This window comes from Vipera ursinii (genome assembly GCF_947247035.1).
Source record: "Vipera ursinii genome assembly, chromosome: 6".
Lineage (NCBI taxonomy): Eukaryota > Metazoa > Chordata > Lepidosauria > Squamata > Viperidae > Vipera > Vipera ursinii.
The window spans coordinates 20,382,394-20,406,662 of record NC_139515.1 but is presented as its reverse complement, the minus strand read 5'-3'; the positions used below and the strand labels follow the sequence as shown (position 1 = coordinate 20,406,662).

The window sequence follows — 24,269 nt, the reverse complement described above, 5'->3', positions numbered from 1 at the left end:
CCTAAGAACTTGAATATGTACGGGGTAAAAATTTATTTTCGACTGCGTTTCTAGTTGAATTGAGTTACTTCATCAAATGATTCCTGAGATGATTTTAAATAAATAAATAAATAAATAAAAGGAATAACAGAAGGAAATCAATTATAAAATATTCAATAATCTGTGGGTTCAAACACCTTGTCCATTTTCGAAAGTTATAATGTAATTTTCAAACATGCATGACATATTTTTTTTTATTCTTTGGATAACATTGTTTCATAGTTAATGCTGTAAGATCTCTCATTCCATGAGCAATATATGTTCAAATATATTACTCTCTCTTATTTCATAGGCTCCATTCTGAATATCATCTTCACAGAAATGGGTAACACATTTTAAAACTAATTTTCAGCATTATGGTTTTCCAACCAACTGAAACATATTTCTCAGCTGAGATTTAATATTTGGAAATGAAAATGTGAAATGGATTTTTAACGTTTCTACTTATATTTTCAAGGTATCTATACAAGTTACATGGAACTGACTGTATATCTAAGGATCTAAATATTTTACAAATAAGCTGCAGCAGTTTTCTTCCAACATGTCCTTCACTCATAGCTTAGTTTATGCATTATTGATCATTGATTATTGTGTGGTAACATTAATTGTAATATGTGTAATGAATTTCATATGTTTATTTTTGGTATTCTATCCCTCCCAGACTCCATCAGGATTGCAACAATCCATCAGTGAACTAAAACAGTAAATAAAGGTTCAGTGATCACTTAGATTTTTTTTAATATACTAAATTATATTTCTTTATAAATAATAACACAAACCCATACATGAAAAGGATGCCTTATTAGCACTGAATAATATACTCTCAATATGATCAAGGTGCTTATCCTCTTACTCCTGATCCATTATTTATTATTTTCATTAATAATGTAATTTAAAAGTGCATTACAATGTAACGCATAACAATTATTATTTTGCTTTAGAGGTGATTCCATTTCACTTTTTCACTTTTAATGGACCCCACGAATGGTCCATTTAGATGAACATGAGACACAGAAAGGAATAAATCGTCTGATGTCACTAAAGCTACTTTATTGAAGATAACATTCTTAAACTCAAAAAAAATCCCACTGATCTATATTGTTGCTTTCATCACTTAAAAATGTATTCACTGTTGAATTATAATAATGTACGAATTAGACTGTTAGCTTTATTCTGGAGTATTTTCTGTTCAGAAATTCTTAAGGCACCTACTGTTATATTTTATAAAGAAACTATAAAAGATCTGACTCTACTTTCTATGTGAATACTGAATAGAGGCTATTTTTTCATTTTTGTTTTTTCTCTGTCTTATTTTTCCCCTACAGCATATGCTTTTTTAAGATGTTATTTTCACTGTTTTATTCACTATTTGTATTTTGTTATAAGCCATGAATATCAGTAATTAGGTTAAAGTGGGACATAAATATATTAAGCAAACAATTATCTTGACAACAATAATTCTATTGATTGAACAAAGAGAGGGAAAATGAGATCAGGAAAATCTAATTAATTCATGTCAACTCCCTGTAAACAATTAAGTGAATCCTAGAATGTTACCTGGTTTTATAAAGAACTGTCTTAACAGATTAAACATGTCATTTTCAATCAGGTACTTTTCTTGATAGATATAGTAATGTTGATGGAAGAGGCTGAATAGCCACCAGTAAATACATTTGAAAACTTATTCTTTTACCAATAAAAAGTTGGGCTAAATGGCCCCTTCCAACTCTAAGGTTTTATGAGTCTCTGAACAAGTCAAAAGAAGCTCTATGCCCTTTGTATGAGGCAGCTTGGGTTGAAAACTGTGATTAGAAAGAAAACAAGAGAAGGAAATGCTTTGCTGCATACTAACCATACTTATAGTTTAAGGAAACAGGAAAGAATTTTAAACTTGGCATGACTTCTCTGAGCTCAGAAGCAATAGGTACCCAGAGTTATTTTAAAATGGAAGTCAAAATGAAAAAAAAAACAGAGATCAGAGGAATCTGTAAATTCTAGTCTCATGTATATAACATGTTCAGCATTACACATAGACCAAATCATAAATCAATCAATTTTTCTTCCAATCCTTCCAATCTTGTCAGAATAAAGGTAGATTTTTTGGCCCCTTTTCACTTTTAAAGCTATGAATTTATTAAGCATGTATTTTATTACATGGGATTAGAGAGGATAGCTGACCATCTTGTGTTTGTCCAACTGCAAGAATCCTGACACATCTGAGATACCATTTTCAAGATGATTACCATATCCTGACCAAATACTTGTGAACCAGGACTTATGCTACTGGATTTTCTGAGAGATGGTACATTCAAAGCTTGTTTCCTGCATCAATCAGCAGAGATCCAGGTTCCACATTGTTTTTTATCAGTAATAATATGAAACAATATGTTAGAGCTGGGATTAGAGTCCATTTTCTGGACCCACTGTGTTCAGAATCTGCTTGACTTCAGAGAAATGCCTATTGAATGAACTTTACACTTTAAAACAACTGGATTCAGCAAGATGAAGGAGAGATATTAGATACAGTTGAAGGAAATTCTTCCTCCCCCTCCCCCCAAAAATAGTATATACAGTAATAAGCTGGATAGTCCAGACTTTGACTGCATGCAATTAAACATTAGTCTACAAATATAGCAACATCTAAGACTGCAATGCACAATTTTGATGGTATAAAGGCTGCAGCAGGTATTGCATAGCATAATGAGAACTGTGCTTTAAAAATAAATATTCAATATTCACTTTCAGAGGTTTTACCAAGTTTCAGAGGGAAAGCATTATAAAACTTAAGACAACGTTTTTGTGTCTTAATCCTACGAATACCCTCTCTAAAATGTCAAAAGGAGGAGCACTGAAAACTTTATCCTTAGTTTACATTCTAGTTTCCAACTTTATTAGGGAAGGCAACAAATCTGTAAAGGAACTATCACTCAGAGATTGTGGACAATGTACAATTACATTCATTGGATAAACTGGAAGTTTCCAAGCATTTATTTTCCTGCTATTGCCCATATTAACTGTATTTCTTGATAGATATAGCAGACACTTGCAAAATAATTATATATATATAATTATTTTGCAAGTGTCTGCTATATCTATCAAGAAATACAGTCAATATGGGCAATAGCAGGAAAATAAATGCTTGGAAACTTCCAGGTTATCCAATGAATGTAATTGTACATTGTATATATATTATAAATTTGATCATAATCTGCATGCATAAACTTTATTTCTCCAAAACTGTAGCTATTACTATATTTAAAACAAGAACAGCAAATACATTTCTGAATCAAATCAACAGCCAATTTTATCCATACTGCATTATTCCACTTACTACAGATCTAGGGGACCAACCTCTAAATGTCAGATGGTCTAGGACAGGGGTAGGCAACCTTGGCTCTTTTATGACTCATGGACTTCAACTCCCAGAATTCCCCGAGCCAGAATAGATGAGTTGAAGTCCATGAGTCATAAAAGAGCCAAGGTTGCCTACCCCTGGTCTAGGATGTAATACAGTATAGTTCTAAGAAGTTGCCATCACTTTTTTATTTCAACAAACTGCTCTAAAATGGTAGAGACTGAAAATGTCCTTGTTTCCATAATGAAACAGAATTAGTCCCCAAATTCTTTCATACACAAGGAGAATTTAATCTTTCTTTTAATACTTCTTGTTTTATGTTTGACTGTGCAATGCCCCAGAATGAAAGGTAATAAATATTATTATTATCATTATTAAGAGTCTGGATTTACTTCCTAAAATGATAAATAACCATCATCTCATGACAAGCTGTGATGTACTACTTCCATTAAGATTGCTCTGAGTGAGAAGATATTCCTGGTTTAAACTGCATGCTCTGGAAAAACAACTAACGTCAGTGTCATATCAATTATATGGGCCTACTATGCTTTGGAGAAAAAGATCACTGTACTGTCATGAAAGTGTCATAGAACATTATATGGATGAAGCCACTGGCAGAATAATATTTTCTTTATAAGATACCAAGAGGTAATAAAAACAAGTAGTTCCACTTTGATTACCAAAACTAATTCAAAATATAAATTAGATAATTATTAATCTGCTGCATTTTTCCCAGATACAGTATTCAAGTATGGCCATAATAAAGTTAAGATTTAATTTTTAATAGGCTAAAAAGACTAATTTCCAGGACTGGTCAATTGTGAAAAAAGACTTAATTTAAGTACAAATTTCAAAGTAATAAAAAGCATAGATAGCTATCGCTGCATGTGTTTATCCTATGACTGACAAACATTTTTCTCATCATCATTGCAAGGGATTTGGAAATAATCTTAAAACAGTAAAACATTGTCCCTGCTAGAACGGAAAGAAAGTGTGGGAAAAAGAAGTCCATTTTTCAAAAATGCCTATCTGGGGCTGATCCAAATGTTCAGGTGAGCATATGTCATTCTTTCATACCTTTAAATAAACTCCTTCATTTTGTAAAATTGTAATTAGATGTGGGAAATGTACCAGTGATGCTAAGTGATTTTAAAACAAACCTTGAAGCACTTCAGATCTTCTCAGATGTAAACAGAAATCATCTCTACTGCTGTGGAAAACTTTTACAATCATGCGAAAGTAAATATAAATCCCATCTGGTGCCTTTCGGCAGCTCTTTTATTTACCAGTTTCTTCTAGTAGGAAATAGATGATACAATGCCATGGAAGAACTTTTCCATATCCTCTCAGCACTGGAATCAGAACCTAACCCTAAGACATTTGGTTGTTCAAAGCAAAAAGATGAAACAGTAAGTCTCCTAGTTTACTTCATGTTCAAAATCAATCCTCACGATAACTTTATCTGAATGATAATTTTATCTGTATATAATATGGAGCAAACTCCACATACAGGTAGTCCTCAATTTACAACATTTCATTTAGTGACTGTTCAAAGTTACAATGGCACTGAAAAAAGTGACTTATAACCATTTTTCACACTTACAACTGTTGTAGCATCCCCATGGTTACATGATCATGATTTGATAATATAAAGCGATAAAGTAAATGTTTATATGTCTGAATACAACAAGAGCAATTGCTGTCCATTGTAATTATTTTGGGTACACTATTTGGATTTGGCATATTTAATGTAAAATAAGAGTTCAATTAATTTAAATAATTTTAATTATTAAACTTATTTAGAGAGAGAGAGAGAGAGTTCTGCCTACCATTAAAAGATTCTGGGCAGTGAATGGAATAGTAACAATAAACCAATGCAATAAAATATATATAGAAATTTGATATTCTTTGGTTAATCATATCCAATTCTTGGAGATTGCACAGAGGAAGTAGCTTTCTTGGCAAAATTTTTCAGAAGTGGTTTGGCATTACTTCCTTCCTAGGGCTTAGAGAAAGTGACTAGCCCAAAGGCAGTTAACTAGCTTTATGCCTAAAGCATTACTAGAACACAAAGTCTCCTGGTTATGCCTACTTATGCCTTAACCACTACACCAAACTGGCTCTTTCTATAGAAATATAATAATTTCAAAATCACAGTAATATAAAGATGGGCACAGACTGATACTTGAAGTAGATGCAGTAAAATCAATTAATTTATTTGTGAATTAACAGTCCTTCTCTAAATTCAGTTATCTTTGCATGTAACTCACAATATTTTGAGTGAAATCAAATATGGAAGAATATATATATATAAAAATAAACAATACATTCTTGCTATTATTTTATTTTGTTATGTAAAGACTAACAGTACAATATTTTATAGAGTTTGGTTTAGAAGTGAAAGAGGATACTCAGTTGCATGCATCATTTTTTTTTCTCAATTGCTGAGGTTAAACATAATAATTCTTTGTACAGAACAGTAACAATAACTGAGTTACTTTGATTGACTGTGAAACGTATAAATATGTATCATCTGTTCATGCCTGTAATTTTCCCATTGTGTAAGCAGATAAGACTAACTACATAGAACAAATTAGAAAAAGTCTACTTTTTAGAATCCCTGAATCCCTGATTCATTACTATCAAGCAAGCTGAGATTTTTAATCCACCAGTAAACCAACTCTACCAACTCAATATCACTCCTTCCTGAACAGTTTGAAGTGATCATGCAAAGAATGGACGAAAGCCAAGATTTTATCCATAGTAACCCAGAATAAGTCAAGCATCTTAAATGTGTAACAATGAAGAATCACAATGGAAAAATTCAGAAAAAGGTAATGCTTCTATCAACAATTGTAAATCTAACTGCAAACATTCTGTATCTATAGAGACATCATTAAACTAGTTTAAAGACAATTAAAATTAAAGAGTGCATGATCTCTGTCTCTTCCTTAATTAGTAGGTTATCTATCACAGTTATAAAAGGACTACATAATTTGTTTTTAGAGGAGCAATTTTCCATTTGTCTATTTAGCTTGACATAAATTTATGTTTAATATCTACCCTGTGCAGGCAAAACTTAACATCAGCTTAAAAAGAAGACAAAATATTCCTTCACTTTTTTTGAGAGAGCGGGGTGGAGAGGGAGAGGGGAACAGGCAGACAGAGACAGAGACAGACAGACAGACAGAGTTGTTTCCATAAAGAGTTTCAAAGTACTTTGTGGCAAATGAAAATATATCTAGCACAGATAAAAATAGTATGAACTTACCATTGAAATTTACTGCCCGGATGTAACTAAGCAACTCTTTGCCATCAACTGTACTCATACGAGGACAGAGTCCAATGTATCCAGGGCAAAGTTCTTTATGCATGTTGTGTAATGCATATGCCATCGAGTACACCGCATCAATAACAAACTGAACCTTTCCTTCTTGTTCATAAGCGGAATCTCTTGCAATTCGTTCCAATCCTGTGAAAAAGAAGAAAGACAAGGAATCATTTTGTTAGCCTGGACACTGACACAAATCTATGTATTGAATATTCAATGTTGTACAAGAAGGTTGTGAACTCAAAATTAATTACACAGCCCTGGCAGATTGAATGCTTCGACACAGTTAATATTCACAATGTATTTCAGCAGCTAAATAAGAAACTAGGGAAAGTGGCAAATTATTTTGGAAACAGAAGAAAAGGAATCCTATGAGGCTACTGGGATTAAATACTTATGGATGGAGTTATTGTTCAGTGTTGTGTAAAACAGGTTTTTTTTTCAAACTTGGCAATTTTAAGATGTTGGACTTGACATACCTTAAAGTTGCCAAGTTTGAAAAATAGTGCTGTTAAACAATATATAAATCTAAGCTAGACAGTCTTTCTCAACAGAAAATTTATAGAAAGTTCAAGAATTAGAAGTGCATGATAATTGAAAATTATTAAGTTTCTATTCGAGCATTAATTTGGGAAGAGAACATTAAATGAAGTAAATCTCAGTTACATTAAATAGACTAAACAAACATCTACACCACCCTTACACATACACATGATTACATTCAGGCCACTGGATAAAAAAATGCTCTAATTTTTAATCAAAAAGAAGTACCTATTATAAGAATGATTACTACATTTGCCATCAGTCTTCCAACCTTTGTCTTATAAATGAGGTGATAGAAAGTGGGATTATTTTAAGAAACAGAGCTACTCAGGATGCTGTTCCCAAACTCTTTCTTTACAGTAATTCTTGAAGAACAGCTGGCTGATTATATTTAAACCGGTTTTACAGCATTTGTACAATTCAGCTTTAATTTAAATGAGAATACCTATCTCCGTGCTTAACAAACCCTTAGGAAAGAAGGTGTGTTTCAGTCCATGTGTGGCCATTATTTGTATAAAAATGGTGTATGGTTCCTACTTCTGCCAGTATTTGCTTGGTGGGGAATTATGGGAGTTAAGTCCATGCATCTAAGAATATATCTAATTGCCAAGTTTTACATAAACAAAACTATTATAGATTTAAATTAAGGTCTACATATATCTTTTTTACATATGATCTCGATTGCTCACATATTAAGGTTTTTGGATAATTTGGCTACCTAGTTCTATTCAATTTATGGTATCAGTTGCTGATATTCTCACACAAAAATTAAAATACAGATATTGAGCATCATATTTGTGTTGTAGTTGGTCATACATAACTGATACAGATTAACATTAACTATAATTATCAGAGGCCAGAAAAAGGCACTTTAGTAAAACAAATATTTGATAAACTTAAGGAGAAGCCATAAGTGCTTATCTCTGAATTATCCTAGCTAATCACATTCTTAATTAACTCTGAAGAGTAACTTCACTCTGAAGAGGGAAGAAGGCTTCAAGCTCTTCTTAGAGTTGTCTGCTGAAAGGGCTAAGCATGAATGAATTGATAAAAGCTTCCAGGACCATGTGCTACTCTAAGAAATCATATGTGTTACGCTCACCAACCTTACTAGTTACAGTACAGCACTCAATTCAGGATCTTAAAAGCAGATCTGAGCATAAGCCAACAAATGAATAGCCGACCTGTACTCTTTCATTGCAGTTGGCAGTTGCAATTAATTTACTTTTTAGACTGATAAGTACTTTCTGGGTCCAGAGTAAAGGTTTAATGATGTCAAAATGACAGCACAATTGGGTAATTAAGTTCTGGCCCTTTTTTAACACATGACATACACATCTCACACATGTAAAAGGGGCAGGGATTTAATTACCCCACTGCATTCAAACTTCTCAAATTAGAGAGTAGAAAAGAAATGTATCAGTGACATTATGGGCAATTAAATTTCCAAAGTCCCTGCCCTGTTTTCTGTATTCACTAAAATTTAGATAGATATGACTAAAGATTGTAAATATTCTCTCCATTTTTGTACATTTTCAACGTCATCTTAAAATGTTTTTACTTAATAGATACAAAATCATTCAGAAGAAAATCATGTTGTGTTTTTATCACTAGAAAAAACATAGGGAATGTAATGTTCCACTCCAATACTTCCTCAGTAAATACTACTCTTTTAGTCATAAATGTGCATCTTGTAAATCTTAAAGCTTCAACACATTTGTAACAGAAAATCAATCAGAGCTATTTCCCAATGTCATCAGTAAACCTTTCAAAACAAAACAAAAATGAAGTTATCTGTGTGGAAGTAGAATTACAAGTGAGAGAGAAGGGTTGTCAGAATGAGATCAGATGTAGCTTTAGATTATAATGAATTAACCTTGACCCTGAGTGTTATATATAATATCAAATCAGAACATAACTTTCTGGAAGATTTTTCAGGTTTTGCTAATCCTACATTTTCTTCTGTTTAATTAGGTAACATGTTGCATTTCTGTGTTATATACATATATACACTGGAAAGCAGAGAATGTGGGTAATAAATTATGCTAATGAGCTCAGGACGTCTCTATTAGCAGGACAGTGCTATAAAAACTGAACAATACAGGAGCAAATTTTTTATGGCAAGAAAAATAGGCAAAAAAAATAGGTCAGACTGGAGGTTAAGGGAGGGAAATCAGGCAGAAAAATATATTTCAAAGGCATTCATATGTAAGAGGCAGCTCTGTTCTTAAACCCCTTCCTCCTAACAAGTGCTACAAGATGGAGCTAATACAAAAGAATTCCAGAAGTCATACTCTGAATGCTTTCTCACATTGTTTAACTGAATCATCTATATTGTACTCTCAACATGAAAGCTCTGCTTGATAAATCTTCAAATCAAGTACTTATGCCCCAAACTTGACTTTTAGCACAATCTGGGCTCTTTTTTTTACAATAAGAAATTGTCTTTACATTGTTTTTTTGGGGGGGGCGGGGCGGTTAATGTCCAAATCTAGTCTACGCACCTTGAATTTTCTTATGATTTCCTATCTAAAACTAACTAGATTTGACCCTTTAAAAGCTTTTTTTTTCATTGACAACAATGTGGAAGTTATTGGCCTTTACCTTCATTCCATTTTATTGGAGCGATATTCCTTGGTGATTTCCATTTAAGTACTAACCAGATCTGACCCAGCTTAGATTGGGAAACACATTTTCTGGAAGCAAAGTACTAAAAATAATACTTAAAGTAACTGAAATTAAATTTCTTGACAACTATGTATCCAAACTGAACATTGTAGAAATATATAAAAGCAGGATAGGAATATTTAATGATATCTACCGGTAATTAAGGGAAAATTATATTAAGTCTACTTCTCTAGGCTTATTTTTCAGTTAAATTCAGAACTCATTGTTCAAAGATCTACTTCTTGACTATACAAGTAATAGATAACTAACCTCTTTATTTGCAACACAATCTTTTATTTTTTAATCCCTTGCAGTACGCATAAATCATATTGCAATATCAATTATAAAACAAGCTTATTAATTAATATGTTCTCTCTAATTATAGAATGATTGCAATAATGTGGTTGGGCTTCCTCTCTTCTACAAAAAGCTGCAAGATTTAAGCTTTCTTGAAGACACTATCATTCATCTTCCTAAATGTTTACAAGAAAAAATGCTGCTAAAAATATTATCTATCTAGTTGTTTCAAGAACCTAAAATAGTATAATTTAACTGAGTGACAATGACACATCAACTTAATTGGTTGTAAAATTTAATTATAGCTGTACTTCCCAAAATAAATGTTATAAATAAGTATAACTATAAAATGATGCATATTGTAAAATCCATAAATATAAGTCAACCCAGCCACAAAAATGTACTTTATGTCGTAGTCTATTTATTAAATATATTTATATCTTAATCTTTTAAATATATTTGTTCTGAATGCAGGAAACCAAATTCCAAGTTTCCTAATTTAAAAGTAAATCACTAGGTCCTGAGATGCTACTACTTAGCTCGTTTTAGTTATATGTCTTGCACTTCTCTATAGCCATTGTCAAGACATTTGGCTTGAGATAAAATTAATGCCTTGAAAAATTATAAATAAGTAAAAATTTAATTTCTCAGTGGATTAAAGGGACTCCCTTAATGGAAACTGTTGATACATGCAAATTCATATCAGCTAATCCCAAAAAAGGTTTTGATTGATTGGCTAGTCCAGGGGTAGCCAACCTTAGTGTTTTTCTGACTCATGGACTTCAATTCCCATAGCTGGCTCAGGAATTCTGAGAGTTGAAGTCCACGAGTCATAAAAGAGCCAAGGTTGCCTACCCATGAGCTAGTCCAAAACCTTGGCAGAAAAATGTCTAATACTGAATCCTTGTCTACTTCATTTCTTTGTTACTTTCTATTTTTCACAAGCCCTTTTTTCTACAGAGCATGAAAATCTTGTAAAAGTTCATGATTCTTAAATGAAGCTACATAATCCATATGTAATCCCCTAAGCATGAGTACAGATATCCCAAGTATCCCCACATCCATTTCCATTTCTTTTTTTTTTATTAAAAAGTTTTACAGTACATTTTAACTTTAACAATCCCCCCTCCCCCCACCCCTACCTAACCCTCCCTATCCCTCCCACCCATTCCCCCCTCCCCCCCCCCGACTTCCCAGAGCTAAATACAGGGTATAAAAACAAAGAACAATCATAAGCATCCATATGCTAACAACAATAAACTATTAATTCTATCATCCATTTCAATTTCTAAGACACAAAGGACATTCCATCAAATAGAGAATTTTGTGACTGTGTTGTATCATATAAATTTCCAAAGCCAACAATTCAGAGCCATTTTAATTCAATATTTAATCTAGGGCTTTATATCATTTTAATTAATACTGGCTGGATTGAATTTATTTAGATCATGGAATAATACTTCATAACACACTAGTTATTGTTCCTTCAGAAAAATCACATTTGTTTAAAGCTAAAACTACAAAATATGTGACAGTAATTATTTCTTGTTGTTAGTTGCGAAGTCGTGTCTGATCCATCGCGCCCCATGGACAACGCTCCTCCAGGCCTTCCTATCCTCTACCATCTTCTGGAGTCCATTTAAGCTCACGCCTACTGCTTCAGTGACTCCATCCAGCCACCTCATTCTCTGTTGTCCCCTTCTTCTCTAGCCCTCAACCTTTCCCAGCATTAGGCTCTTCTCCAGTGAGTTCTTCCTTCTCATTAGGTGGCCAAAGTATTTGAGTTTCAACTTCACGATCTGGCCTTCTAAAGAGCAGTCAGGGTTGATCTCCTCTAGGACTGACTGGTTTGATCGCTTTGCAGTCCAAGGGACTCACAGGAGTCTTCTCCAGCACCATAGCTCAAAGGCTTCAATTCTTTGGTGCTCAGCCTTTCTTATGGTCCAAATTTCACAACCATATATTGCAACTAGGAAGACCATGGCCTTCACTATATGCACTTTTGTTGACAGGGTGATGTCTCTGCTTTTTAGTGTGCTGTCTAGATTTGCCATGGCTTTCCTCCCCAGGAGCAAGCGCATTTTAATTTCTTGGCTGCAGTCCCCATCTGCAGTGATCTTGAAGCCCAGGAAAATAAAATCTGTCACTATCTCCATTTCTTCCCCATCTATTTGCCAGAAATTGAGAGGGCCGGATGCCACAATCTTGGTTTTCTTAACGTTAATTTTCAAGCCAAACTTGCACTCTCCTTCTTCAACCGCAAAAAGAGGCTTTTTAGTTCTTCTTCACATTCTGCCATTAGAGTAGTATCATCTGCATATCTTAGGTTGTTGATATTTCTCCCAGCAATCTTAATTCCAACTTTTGATTCATCTAGCCCTGCCTTTCTCATGATGTGCTCTGCATATAAGTTAAATAGTCAGGGCAACAGTATACAGCCTTGCCGGACTCCTTTCCCAATTTTGAAACAATCAGTGGTTCCATGTCCAGTTCTCACTGTTGCTTCTTGACCCACATATAGGTTTCTCAAGAGACAAATAAGATGGTCTGGTACGCCCATCTCTTTAAGAACTTGCCACAGTTTGTTGTGATCCACACAATCAAATGCTTTAGCATAGTCAATGAAGCAGAAGTAGATGTTTTTCTGGAACTCCCTAGCTTTCTCCATGATCCAGCGTATGTTGGCAATTTGATCTCTAGTTCCTCTGCCTCTTCGAAATCCTGCCTGTATTTCTGGTAGTTCTCGATCCACATACTGCTGGAGTCTAGCTTGTAGGATTTTAAGCCTAACTTTACTAGCATGTGAAATGAGTGCAATGGTGCGATAGTTTGAACATTCTTTGGCACTGCCTTTCTTTGGAATTGGAATGTAAACTGATCTTTTCCAATCCTGTGGCCACTGTTGAGTTTTCCAAATTTGCTGGCAAATCGAGTGTAGCACTTTTACTGCGTCTTTTAAGAGTTTGAATAGCTCAGCTGGAATGCTGTCACCTCCACTAACTTTGTTGTTGCTCAGCTTTCCTAAGGCCCACTTCACATTCTAGGATGTCTGGCTCGAGGTCAGTGACCTCCTCATCATGGTTATCAGGGACATTAGGCTCATTCTTTTATACTTCTTCTATGTAATTTTGCCACCTCTTCTTAATCTCTTCTGCCTCTGTTAGGTCCCTGCCATTTTGGTCCTTTATCATGCCCATTTTTGCATGATATGTTCCCTTCATCTCTCCAATTTTCCTAGTATTGCTTTTCCTACTCTTTTATTGACTATGAAGGCTACTCCATTTCTTCTGAGGGATTCTTGTCCACAGTAGTATACCTGATGGTCATCTGAATTAAATTCATCCATTCCTGTCCATTTTAGTTCGTTGATTCCTAATATGTCGATGTTCAGTCTTGTCATCTCTTGTTTGACCACATCCAGCTTGTCTTGATTCATGGATCTTACATTCCAGGTTCCTATGGAGAAAAAATCTTTACAGCATCAGACTTTCCTTTCACCACCAAATACATCCACAGCTGAGCGTCCTTTCAGCTTTGGCCCAGTCGCTTCATTCTTTCTGGCGTTACTAGTACTAGCCCTCTGCTCTTCCCCAGTAGCATATTGGAAGCCTTCCAACCTGAGGGGCTCATCTTCCAGCGTCATATATTTTTGCCTTTTGGTACTGTCCATGGGGTTTTCATGGCAAAGATACTGGAGTGGGTTGCCATTTCCTTCTCCAGTGGATCACGTTTTGTCAGAACTCTCTGCTATGACCTTTCCATCTTGGGTGGCCCTGCACGGCATAGCCCTTCACCACGACAAGGCAGTAATCCATGAAGGGGACAGTAATTATACTTTGAAGTAAAAAAACATGAATTGGCTTTTATAGCAATCAAGTGTTTGGCAAAATGTACACTTTTGTGATGGTGAGAAATGTTGGCAATAGTAGCTCCACTTTCTCTCAGGAGTTCTATTATAAAGGGATTACAATAGTAGGAACAGTTTAAATAAAATGAGAGACGACTATTACTATTTTAAAGCCAGAGACATTGACATGTACAGACCTACAGGGAAATTAAATGTAAGCATCTCATTGTTAGCCCAAAATTGAAATGTACCTGTTTGAAAGCTGAATATAATAGGAAGACTAATGCACATGTTTTGATAAGTGATGGATAAGAAGATAAAGCTATGTGAAAAAAGTGTTCTTTTATAGGGAGCCTTATTCACAGAATGTTAGTTGAAATCCCAATGACATAATTCTGTTTATGGTCTTCCTTCTTTTCTTATATCTTTTCTCACTTTTCTTTCTAAATGAAACCAATTAAGGTGAAAAATATGGAGCAACCGAACAAATTTGGTTTTAGTCACAGCACCTACCAGGACTTTCCTTTTGAAAGTACAAGAATCTAATGAATTCATGAATCATCTGGTGTTGTTTTTTAAAGAAAGATTTTCATGCAAATTCTTTGCCATTGTTCTTTGAATGTAATTTATTCAGACATAACTCCCATTCTCACTTATTATCAACCAATTCCATGTGATTATCTCAATAGGATGACAGGGCAGACCCGTACATATCTACTGAAGTCAAGAATAGGAAAGAAATACGCTATTACAAAAAAGAACCATATTACCACCAGCTAAATCAGAAAAGGAATTTAACTGTACGCCAAAAGCTGTACTTTATTATGCTTTTGTGACTCAAAACCTAGTAAGCTAGTTTTGAAAAAAGGACTTTTTAGGAAAACATCAAAGTATTAGTCCTACTGTACATAAATAATAGTTCATAAACCACAATGAATTAATGCAAATAATGGGCTATATTTAAAACCAAATTGCACTTCTCAAGGATGACTATATGTGTTAATAAATATATATGTATATACACACAAATGTGTGCAAGAAAAATAAATATCAAAATTTTTCACACATTTTGATTTAATTTGTCAATATTCTCTTTTTGGCCATATGATTTCAAAATAACATGTCCAATCTCTAATTTAGTGTTCTGCAAAAATATGAAGGCAACAAGTAAATTATGATATGATGCAGTGATCGGAGGAATCTATAGAAACTTGCTTTAAAAAAATAAGAAAATATACTGGGAAGAAAAGGAAGGTCAAAAAAGTTGAGAGAACACAGCTAGCAATAGAAAGTAAAAGATGACTTCTGGTTTTATGCCGTACTGCCTGGTTGTGGGATTGTGGACCTCTGCACCCCGCGGGTAGTATCGCCCTGCCAGGGGACCCCTAAATGGGTCTAAGTCGCCCCAGAGAGGCGGCAAAGAAAGAAGAGTGCCCTGGCAACTCTGGAAAGACAGTGGTCATTTTGCTCAGTTCTGGGGAAGCCTTCTAACTGGACAGGAGAAAGGCTGATCACATTCTGTTGATCAGCCCAAGCTATTGCAGCCAAAGTCCAAAGGCACTAACAAGCACAATAGTGAACGGTGTGCTTGAAACTGGGTGAGGAATTTGATCTTCTCTCTCCTTTTTATATTTAATTTGCTGAAAAACTTCCTCAAGAAGCAAAAAGCCTCCCAAAGTGAGATGGGGCAGGATTACCTCACCCTACTATAGATGGAAGCAGCGAATTAAACGCTTATGGGGAATAAAAACATAAAATACAGAGTTTGGATAAATTTGAAAGATAACAAAATTGTTAAAACTCTATACATCAAAATTATATATATATATATATATATATGGATCCTTGGTTTTTCGGGTTTTTCCCCGCGTAGAATTAAAGGTGTAGGCGCAACGTTTCGACGGAATCCCATCCGTCATCATCAGGCTTCTGCTTCCTTCTTCTGGGAGAAGCATGTGGCTGTTTGTTCCTCTTTTTTAAACTGCCAGAGGGGGTGTGTTCTGTGGAGGTGTGCTCTGATTGGGTAGGGGACCAAGTGTGTTCTGATTGGGTGGGAGTGTGTTTTGAATGGTGGGTGTGTTCTGATTGGGTGGGGGTGTGTTCTGAGTGGATGGGCTGGTCTCAGCTGCCAGCTCCAGACCTGAGCTGGTGAGTTGTGCTGCTTTTGTTCGGCTTCGTGTTTGTGGTGGTGCCATGTTTTTATAGTGGGTGTCATGTGGTGGTGCCATGTTTTTATAGTGGGTGTCAGAAGCCTGATGATGACGGATGGGATTCCGTCGAAACGTTGCGCCTACACCTTTAATTCTACGCGGGGAAAAACCCGAAAAACCAAGGATCCACATACAGGCACCCGCGAAAACCTCAGAAAACATATATATATATATATATATATATATATATATATATATATATATATATATATATATATATATGCAAATTATTCAAATTGCTAATAAAGAATTTTGGGAGGCTGAGATGATCATTTCAAAGTCTTTATGTTCTCATCAGTCAGTCATACCCTTTACTGAGATACACACACACACACACACACACACACACACACACACACATATATGTTTGGATATTTAAAGGTAATAAATTTTGAGAAAAGTATGATGGATCACAGTGGTCTGAATACTGAGGGGAAACAAGCTTCAGTAGGAATCTTGGAAACAGGACATATAATGATTTAATAAGATGACTTTTATAAATAAAATGGAAATAAGCAGATTAAAAGCATGTTTTATGTTGATGTTATTATTATATGCATAAATGCTAAAAAATGTTTATATTCAACTTGGTTTGTACTGAAAATATTAAGAATTATATTTGTTTAATGTAGACAAAAGAATATTACAAGAAGAAGAGAGGATCAAGACATATATTACCAATATATTGATTAATTCTAGAAATTGTAGACAACACACTGTTCACGAAGCACTAAAGATTGTTATTGTAAAAAATTAATAAAATATATATTTTTAAAAAGAAAGTAAAAGATGGAATTACTGGACTTTACCATTCAAGTTTGTAAAACTTCCACAATTTTACAAAGAGGGCTAGCTTTGAAAGATCTGGCTTCTTTGATGGAGAATTGAGCCGTTTCCTCTAAAATGATACCATATCAAAAGCAAAACAACAATAAAAGGGCTCACCACTACAGAGTATATAGAAATATATTTTTTCCCAAATTATGCAGCTGACCTTGCATATGTGCCTAAAACAGTTGGAGATAAATGTTACTTTCAGGTGTACTCCAAAGAAACTGTTTGGAATCAAGTCCAAAAGAATAATATAGAGGCTTTACACAATCAATCATATTAGATTTAAGACCTCCTTTGTTATCATGCTGCCCTCCAAATTTGTCAATCACTTTAACTCCATAAACTGTAGGTGAAGTGATATGGAGAGATTTGGCCTCATATTATACAAATAGATTTGGGATTTATAAAATAAGAATTTCTGAATTTCTATGTGAAATTTTTAAAATACAAATAAATCTTCACCATGTGATGTTCACTGTCAGGCATGAAAGCTTCATCTATACTGTAATATCACATTCACAGGAAAGTGCTGTGTGGCAGATGCTTGTCTACTTGAATTCTGAAGTCTCAGAGCACTTCTTTTTTATTACTTTGTCTATTTTATAATCCCATCAGTTCTTACAAACCAACTTTTCCCCTCCTCTATTATGAAAAATAATTGGTCATAGATTCAGTGGGAATGAATTAGTTCCATGTGATGTTTTAAGAATCAAAGAAAATAATTTGGCAATCATCACTATCATAATCAAAATTCCTCCATTAGCATCGTTCCTCCAAAGTTTGGCAATTACCGGTATATACAGGAATGTATGTGTATATATGTTTGTGTGTGTGTGTGTGTGAGAGAGAGAGAGAGAGACAGAGACAGAGAAAAAGACAGAGACAGAGACACAGAGAGTCTGAACCACTTAAACAAAAAGGGATGCTTTAGGCTTAAAAATATTTGCGTTTAAAAATGAATGTGGAGGCAGAGCTGAGGAGGGGGGGGAGAGCCCTTGCAGAAAGTTGTATATAATAGTTCCATGTACTAGATAACAGATTAAGTATTTACAACTTTTCTACCCAAAACTAAAAGTGAATTCAAAACAGTGAATTTTTGTTTTTTACATTGGTACACAGATCAATTTCTTATATACAATAACATGCATAAAAATGTACTATCAGACTAGCCCCCAGGATGTTCTATTTTTTAGCATTTCTGGCACTCAGTTATATATCTCTACTAGATATCTGACCATATTTTTTAACATTATTATTTTGGGATTTTAATTAAACCACTTCCCCAATGCACCAGATTGAATGTGAAGATTTCTGGAATGTTGTTTAAGAAACATAATGTGATTATGCTAATGGAAGAAGGTACGAGTCTGTTTTTAGTTTACTGTACCAGTTGTTTGATTAATTCATCCAATCATCATAAAGATCAGTGCATAAAATAGCGATTGCTTGTCTGATGGAATATGCTCAAACTGCTGTATTTCAGATAATGAGCTTCATGAAATAAATTGAAATCCAACTTTAGAAATAATGACTCAGATTTGCAGTGAAATATACACAGGTGCACAGAGGAATAGGCACACAAATTGACACCAACCAATGACATCAACTCTATTATAGAAGAAACAAGAATCATAACAGCCAGCTTTAAAGACATTTAATAGTTTTTGCAAATATTTATTCAAGACTTTGATGAGATGGCCTGTCTACTTCACTGTGCACATACAACTCAGATGTAAAATTGTGCCAGGGACTGAGAATGATTACAGATGGCAGGATTATATTAGATTCTTCAACTAATATGTTGAAAAGAGACTTTTGTGTTGAGAAGGTGCTTCAACTCACGCAAACACTGTATGCTTTGAGGTAATGCATGTGATACCATATTTAAACCCAATCCTGAATAAATGTCAAGAATTGTAGTTAGAGAAACAAACAAATACACACACACACACACACACACACACACACACACACACACACACACACACTGATGTATAAGAAGAACTGTCAGTCCTCCAAGGTAGGCCAGACTAGATTTTCAAAGCCGTTAAATCCTTCTTTTATAATAAAGTATTTTGCAAATCAGAATGTGCTTTCTACCTCCCTCCCTTTATCTTGAAAGAACTAGGAAGGATTTTCTCTGAGATGTTTACTTGGGTTACATATTTGGCCTGGGCTCATGTTTCTTTTATCTAACCACTATCTTTTATGCAGCTCCTGTTCCTCATGGTTACTTCTTGTGCCCATTACAATAAATAAGAAATATTTTTTACACAGTTCAATAGCTACCACCTTATTTATTATTATTAAATTCAGCTTGCCCATCCCTCACTGAACATGATATAAAATACAAAATAGAAAACTATATATTTAGATGTGCATTCTTAATAAATAATAGCACCAACAATTACAATATTGTGAAACTCAACCACTTCATTATATCCAAATGAGCTTTTAGCTTGTGTACGGTCACTCATGCGCTCGTGACCTCTCGTCTGGACTATTGCAATGCTCTTTACATGGGGCTTCCCTTGAAGACCACTCGGAGGCTCCAACTGGTACAGAATGCGGCCGCGAGAGTTGTCTTGGGAGTTTCCCGGTACTCCCATGTTACACCTTTGCTCCGCGAGCTGCATTGGTTACCAGTTGTCTTCCGGGTGAGGTTCAAGGTCTTAGTGATGGTTTTTAAGTCCTTACATGGCATGGGTCCGGAATACCTCGGGGACCACCTGCTGCCGGCGTCGACTCCCCTCCGCCCTGTGCGTTCCCACAGAGAGGGCCTCCTCAGGGTGCCTCCGGTCAGAGAATGCCAGCTGGTGGCCCCCAGGGGGAGGGCCTTCTCTGTGGGCACCCCGGCCTTATGGAATCAACTGCCAGTGGAGCTCCGGATGGCACCGGATCTTCGCTCCTTCCGGTGCGGGTTAAAGATCCATTTATTCGAACAAGCTGGCCTGGCCTGATGGGGGAATGTTAGGGTTTTTATGTTTTTATATTTTGATTGTTTTAACTTGGGCAACAATTTAATCCTTTTTAACTTTTGTACTTCTATTTATATGCCCTGTTCACTGCCCTGAGTCCTTTGGGAGAAGGGCGGTATAGAAATTCAATTAAATAAATAAATAAATAAATTTCTCACAAACAAATTTCAAAAGAGGTTACCACCTCATAAGTGTTCAGCATGAAATGAAAAAGCACTATAGATACTACTTTGTATATACAAGCCTTTTGTCATGTCTGAAGCAACTACTTTCAAACAATAAATTGTCAGACAATTACTTTAATGGAGCATCCAAGCTTTTCCAGAATATGTCTCTCAGAAATAGGAAGAATTGCAATTGCTAAGTTCAGGTTTCTCTATAACATCATCTTTTATTTAGAAATGTGTGTATTGAATTCATTGAAATTTACAGCCAAAATAAATTATGTCTATGATTTTGTAGCTTTTTTTACAGGAGTTGCATGGAAAGAAAATGACAGAGACCATATGCAATCAAAGGAAACTCTGGATGTAGTGTATATAAGACAGCAGCCCAATTCGATAAAGCTCACTTGCATGGTGATCTCACTGGTTAGCTATGCAAGCTTTTTAAAAAAAAATCTTTCAAATTCCATTTCTTTCTCTGAAAGTTTGTTCTCTGCTTTTTTGTATCAAGTCATGCTCCTAAATTTTTGAAAGTGCAAGAAAAGAAAATAGTCTAATAAAAGGAGAAAAACATGATAGAGAACAAAAAGTGCTGCTTTCTTTACTTATTGGGTGCTTATAAGGCAGAAAACAAAATAAATGTCATATAGAGAAAATCCTGAAACACAGTTTGTCATCTGGACAGAGCCAGCTCTACAAATGATGGCAGCCTAGGCAAAGGCATATTCTGGCACCCACTCTAGTTTAGACCATCTTCCAATTCTATTAGGAATTTCTAAAACATGCTCTGTTGTTTTCTTAATTATATGTAACCTTTGAGTTGGTCACAGAGTGTGCAGTTACTGGTTTTCACTTTTCAATTTCCATAATCCCCAAGACAAGGCTTCCATATAGCTGGCCCTGTTGTAGTGTCAGGTTTAGCCCAAAAATGATGTAAAACAATCCAGCCAGAGTTCAGTTCTTTATTTGCTTACATACAATATATTGTGTAGCCGCTTCTTTGCAGGCAATAAACAAGACAGAAAGTTCCAAACAGTAACATGCTTTATTGGAGTCAAGCAGAACAGAACTGAAACAGTGGCTGCTGCACAGCTATTTATACACTAGGTGGCGGCCAATGGATTTGAAGAAAGCCAAATCTACCATTGATAGTCCTGGAGACAACAAGTCTGGCTTAGTCAGTAGCCGTTACACATACACACCAATGAGCAACCGTTAATGCAGCATTTAAACAGACACGTGAATCAGTACAAGCAAAAACCCCAATACATTATACAATAGACACTAAACCCTTACTACTTTCACCCTAATGGATATACCCTGGGAGATACAGGGAGTGGCTATCTTTACTTTCTTCTTTAGTCTCCTATCAATGTCTTGTCTGGATGTGCTTCCCCCTTCTTGGAATCTGTTTCTCATTCCTGGGAAATCGCCATTTCACTGTAGTCCATCAACTCCTACTCTGTAGGTACCATCTCTCATATGTGATAAGCGAATGGTTTTTGAAGGCCTTCTTTCTCAAGTGTCCTGATATGTAATTGGAATATTGCAAGAATGATATTCCTTTCTTCACTAGGAGCATAATCCAACCATGCATGTTTATGATCAGCAAAACTAATTTATTTTCTAAATGGAAATTTCATGCTGTAAATCCAGTTTTTTAAAAAGTGGCATTTTCGAAGTTTTCTGAAAATATATTACTGAGTATTATCTCAATCTATATTTTTCCTATATCATATTTTTTTTCTTGGGTGAGGGATCACTTTTCATAGTGAAAGTGTTGTTCAGTGATAATGCCTGCAACCTGCATACAGCAAGTCCAAATTCAGCCCATGTCATTAAAAACAATAAATTATAGTTTAACTGATCATAAATAAGTTATGGTAAATAGCATGCACATAATTGCATATGCATATAATTTTAACTATAGTAAACTACGTTCAGATTGTAAAATAAAGATATTTAGCACCACTTCAGCTTATAAGGGAACCAAAAAACTGGCAATAATGTAAAGAAAGTAGCCTGTCAATATATTATTTTTTAATAAAGTAAGATAGCCATCCCCTTCATGGATTACTGCCTTGTCGTGATGAAGGGGCTTGTATAATTCAATGAAGCTATGAGCTATGCTGTGCAGGGCCACCCAAGACGGACAGGTCATAGCAGAGAGTTCTGACAAAACGTGATCCACTGGAGAAGGAAATGGCAACCCACTCCAGTATCTTGAAAACCCCATGGACAGTACCAAAAGGCAAAAAGATATGACTTTGGAAGATGAGCCCCTCAGGTTGGAAGGCATCTAATATGCTACTGGGAAAGAGCAGAGGGCTAGAACTAGTAGCACCAAAACGAATGAAGCAACTGGGCCAAAGCCGAAAGGACACTCAGCTGTGGATGTATCTGGTGGTGAAAGGAAAGTCCGATGCTGTAAAAATTTTTTCTCCATAGGAACCTGGAATGTAAGATCCATGAATCAAGGCAAGCTGGATGTAGTCAAACAAGAGATGACAAGACTGAACATTGACATCTTAGGAATCAGTGAAATAAAATAGACAGGAATGGGTGAATTTAATTCAGATGACCATCAGGTATACTACTGTGGACAAGAATCCCTCAGAAGAAATGGAGTAGCCTTTATAGACAATAAAAGAGTAGGAAAAGCAATACTAGGATACAATCCCCAAAATGACAGAATGATCTCAATTCGAATCCATTCAGTATCACAGTAGTCCAAGTAAAAGTGCTACACTCAATTTGCCAGCAAATTTGGAAAACTCAACAGTGGCCACAGGATTGGAAAAGATCAGTTTACATTCCAATTCCAAAGAAAGGCAGTGCCAAAGAATGTTCAAACTATCACACCATTGCACTCATTTCACATGCTAGTAAAGTTAGGCTTAAAATCCTACAAGCTAGACTCCAGCAGTATGTGGATCGAGAACTACCAGAAGTACAGGCAGGATTACGAAGAGGCAGAGGAACTAGAGATCAAATTGCCAACATATGCTGGATCATGGAGAAAGCTAGGGAGTTCCAGAAAAACATCTACTACTACTTCATTGACTATGCTAAAGCATTTGATTGTGTGGATCACAACAAACTGTGGCAAGTTCTTAAGGAGATGGGAGTACCAAACCATTTTACTTGTCTCTTGAGAAACCTATATGCGGGTCAAGAAGCAACGAGAACTGGACACGGAACTACTGATTGGTTCAAAATTGGGAAAGGAGTCCGGCAAGGCTGTATACTGTTACCCTGCCTGTTTAATTTATATGCAGAGCACATCATGAGAAAGGCAGGGCTAGATGAATCAAAAGTTGGAATTAAGATTGCTGGGAGAAATATCAACAACCTAAGATATGCAGATGATACCACTCTAATGGCAGAAAGAGAAGAAGAACTAAAAAGCCTCTTGTTGCAGGTGAAGAAGAAGAGTGCAAAAATTGGGTTGAAACTAAACATTAAGAAAACCAAGATCATGGCATCCGGCCCTCTCAATTCCTGGCAAATAGACGGGGAGGAAATGGAGGAAGTGACAAATTTTATTTTCCTGGGCTCCAAGATGATTGCTTATGGGGACTGTAGCCAAGAAATTAAAAGATGCTTGCTCCTGGGGAGGAAAGCCATGGCAAATCTAGACAGCACACTAAAGAGCACTTTTGCCAACAAAAGTGTGTATAGCCAAGGCTGTGGTCTTCCCAGTTGCAATGTATGGCTGTGAAAGTTGGACCATAAGAAAGGCTGAGCGCCAAAGAATTGAGGCCTTTGAACTATGGTGCTGGAGAAGACTCCTGCGAGTCCCTTGGACTGCAAGGTGATCAAACTGGTCAGTCCTAGAGGAGATCAACCCTGACTGCTCTTTAGAAGGCCAGATCCTGAAGTTGAGAATCAAATACTTTGGCCACCTAATGAGAAGGAAGGACTCACTGGAGAAGAGCCTAATGCTGGGAAAGTTTGAGGGCAAGAGAAGAAGGGGACAACAGAGAATGAGGTGGCTGGATGGG

The 24,269-nt window shown here is 35.6% G+C and overlaps 1 protein-coding gene across 1 annotated transcript in view; it reads right to left on the bottom strand.

Annotated features, from left to right (window-relative positions):
- The window catches only part of GRM8 (glutamate metabotropic receptor 8), a gene marked incomplete at both ends in the record, with an annotated part of 534,899 nt that overhangs the window by 179,783 nt on the left and 330,847 nt on the right, over positions 1-24,269 (bottom strand). Inside the window, one exon of the mRNA XM_083366022.1 lies at positions 6,666-6,866. Within this exon, the coding sequence (XP_083222148.1) occupies positions 6,666-6,866 (201 nt within the window). The remainder of the gene's footprint in view (positions 1-6,665; positions 6,867-24,269) is intronic.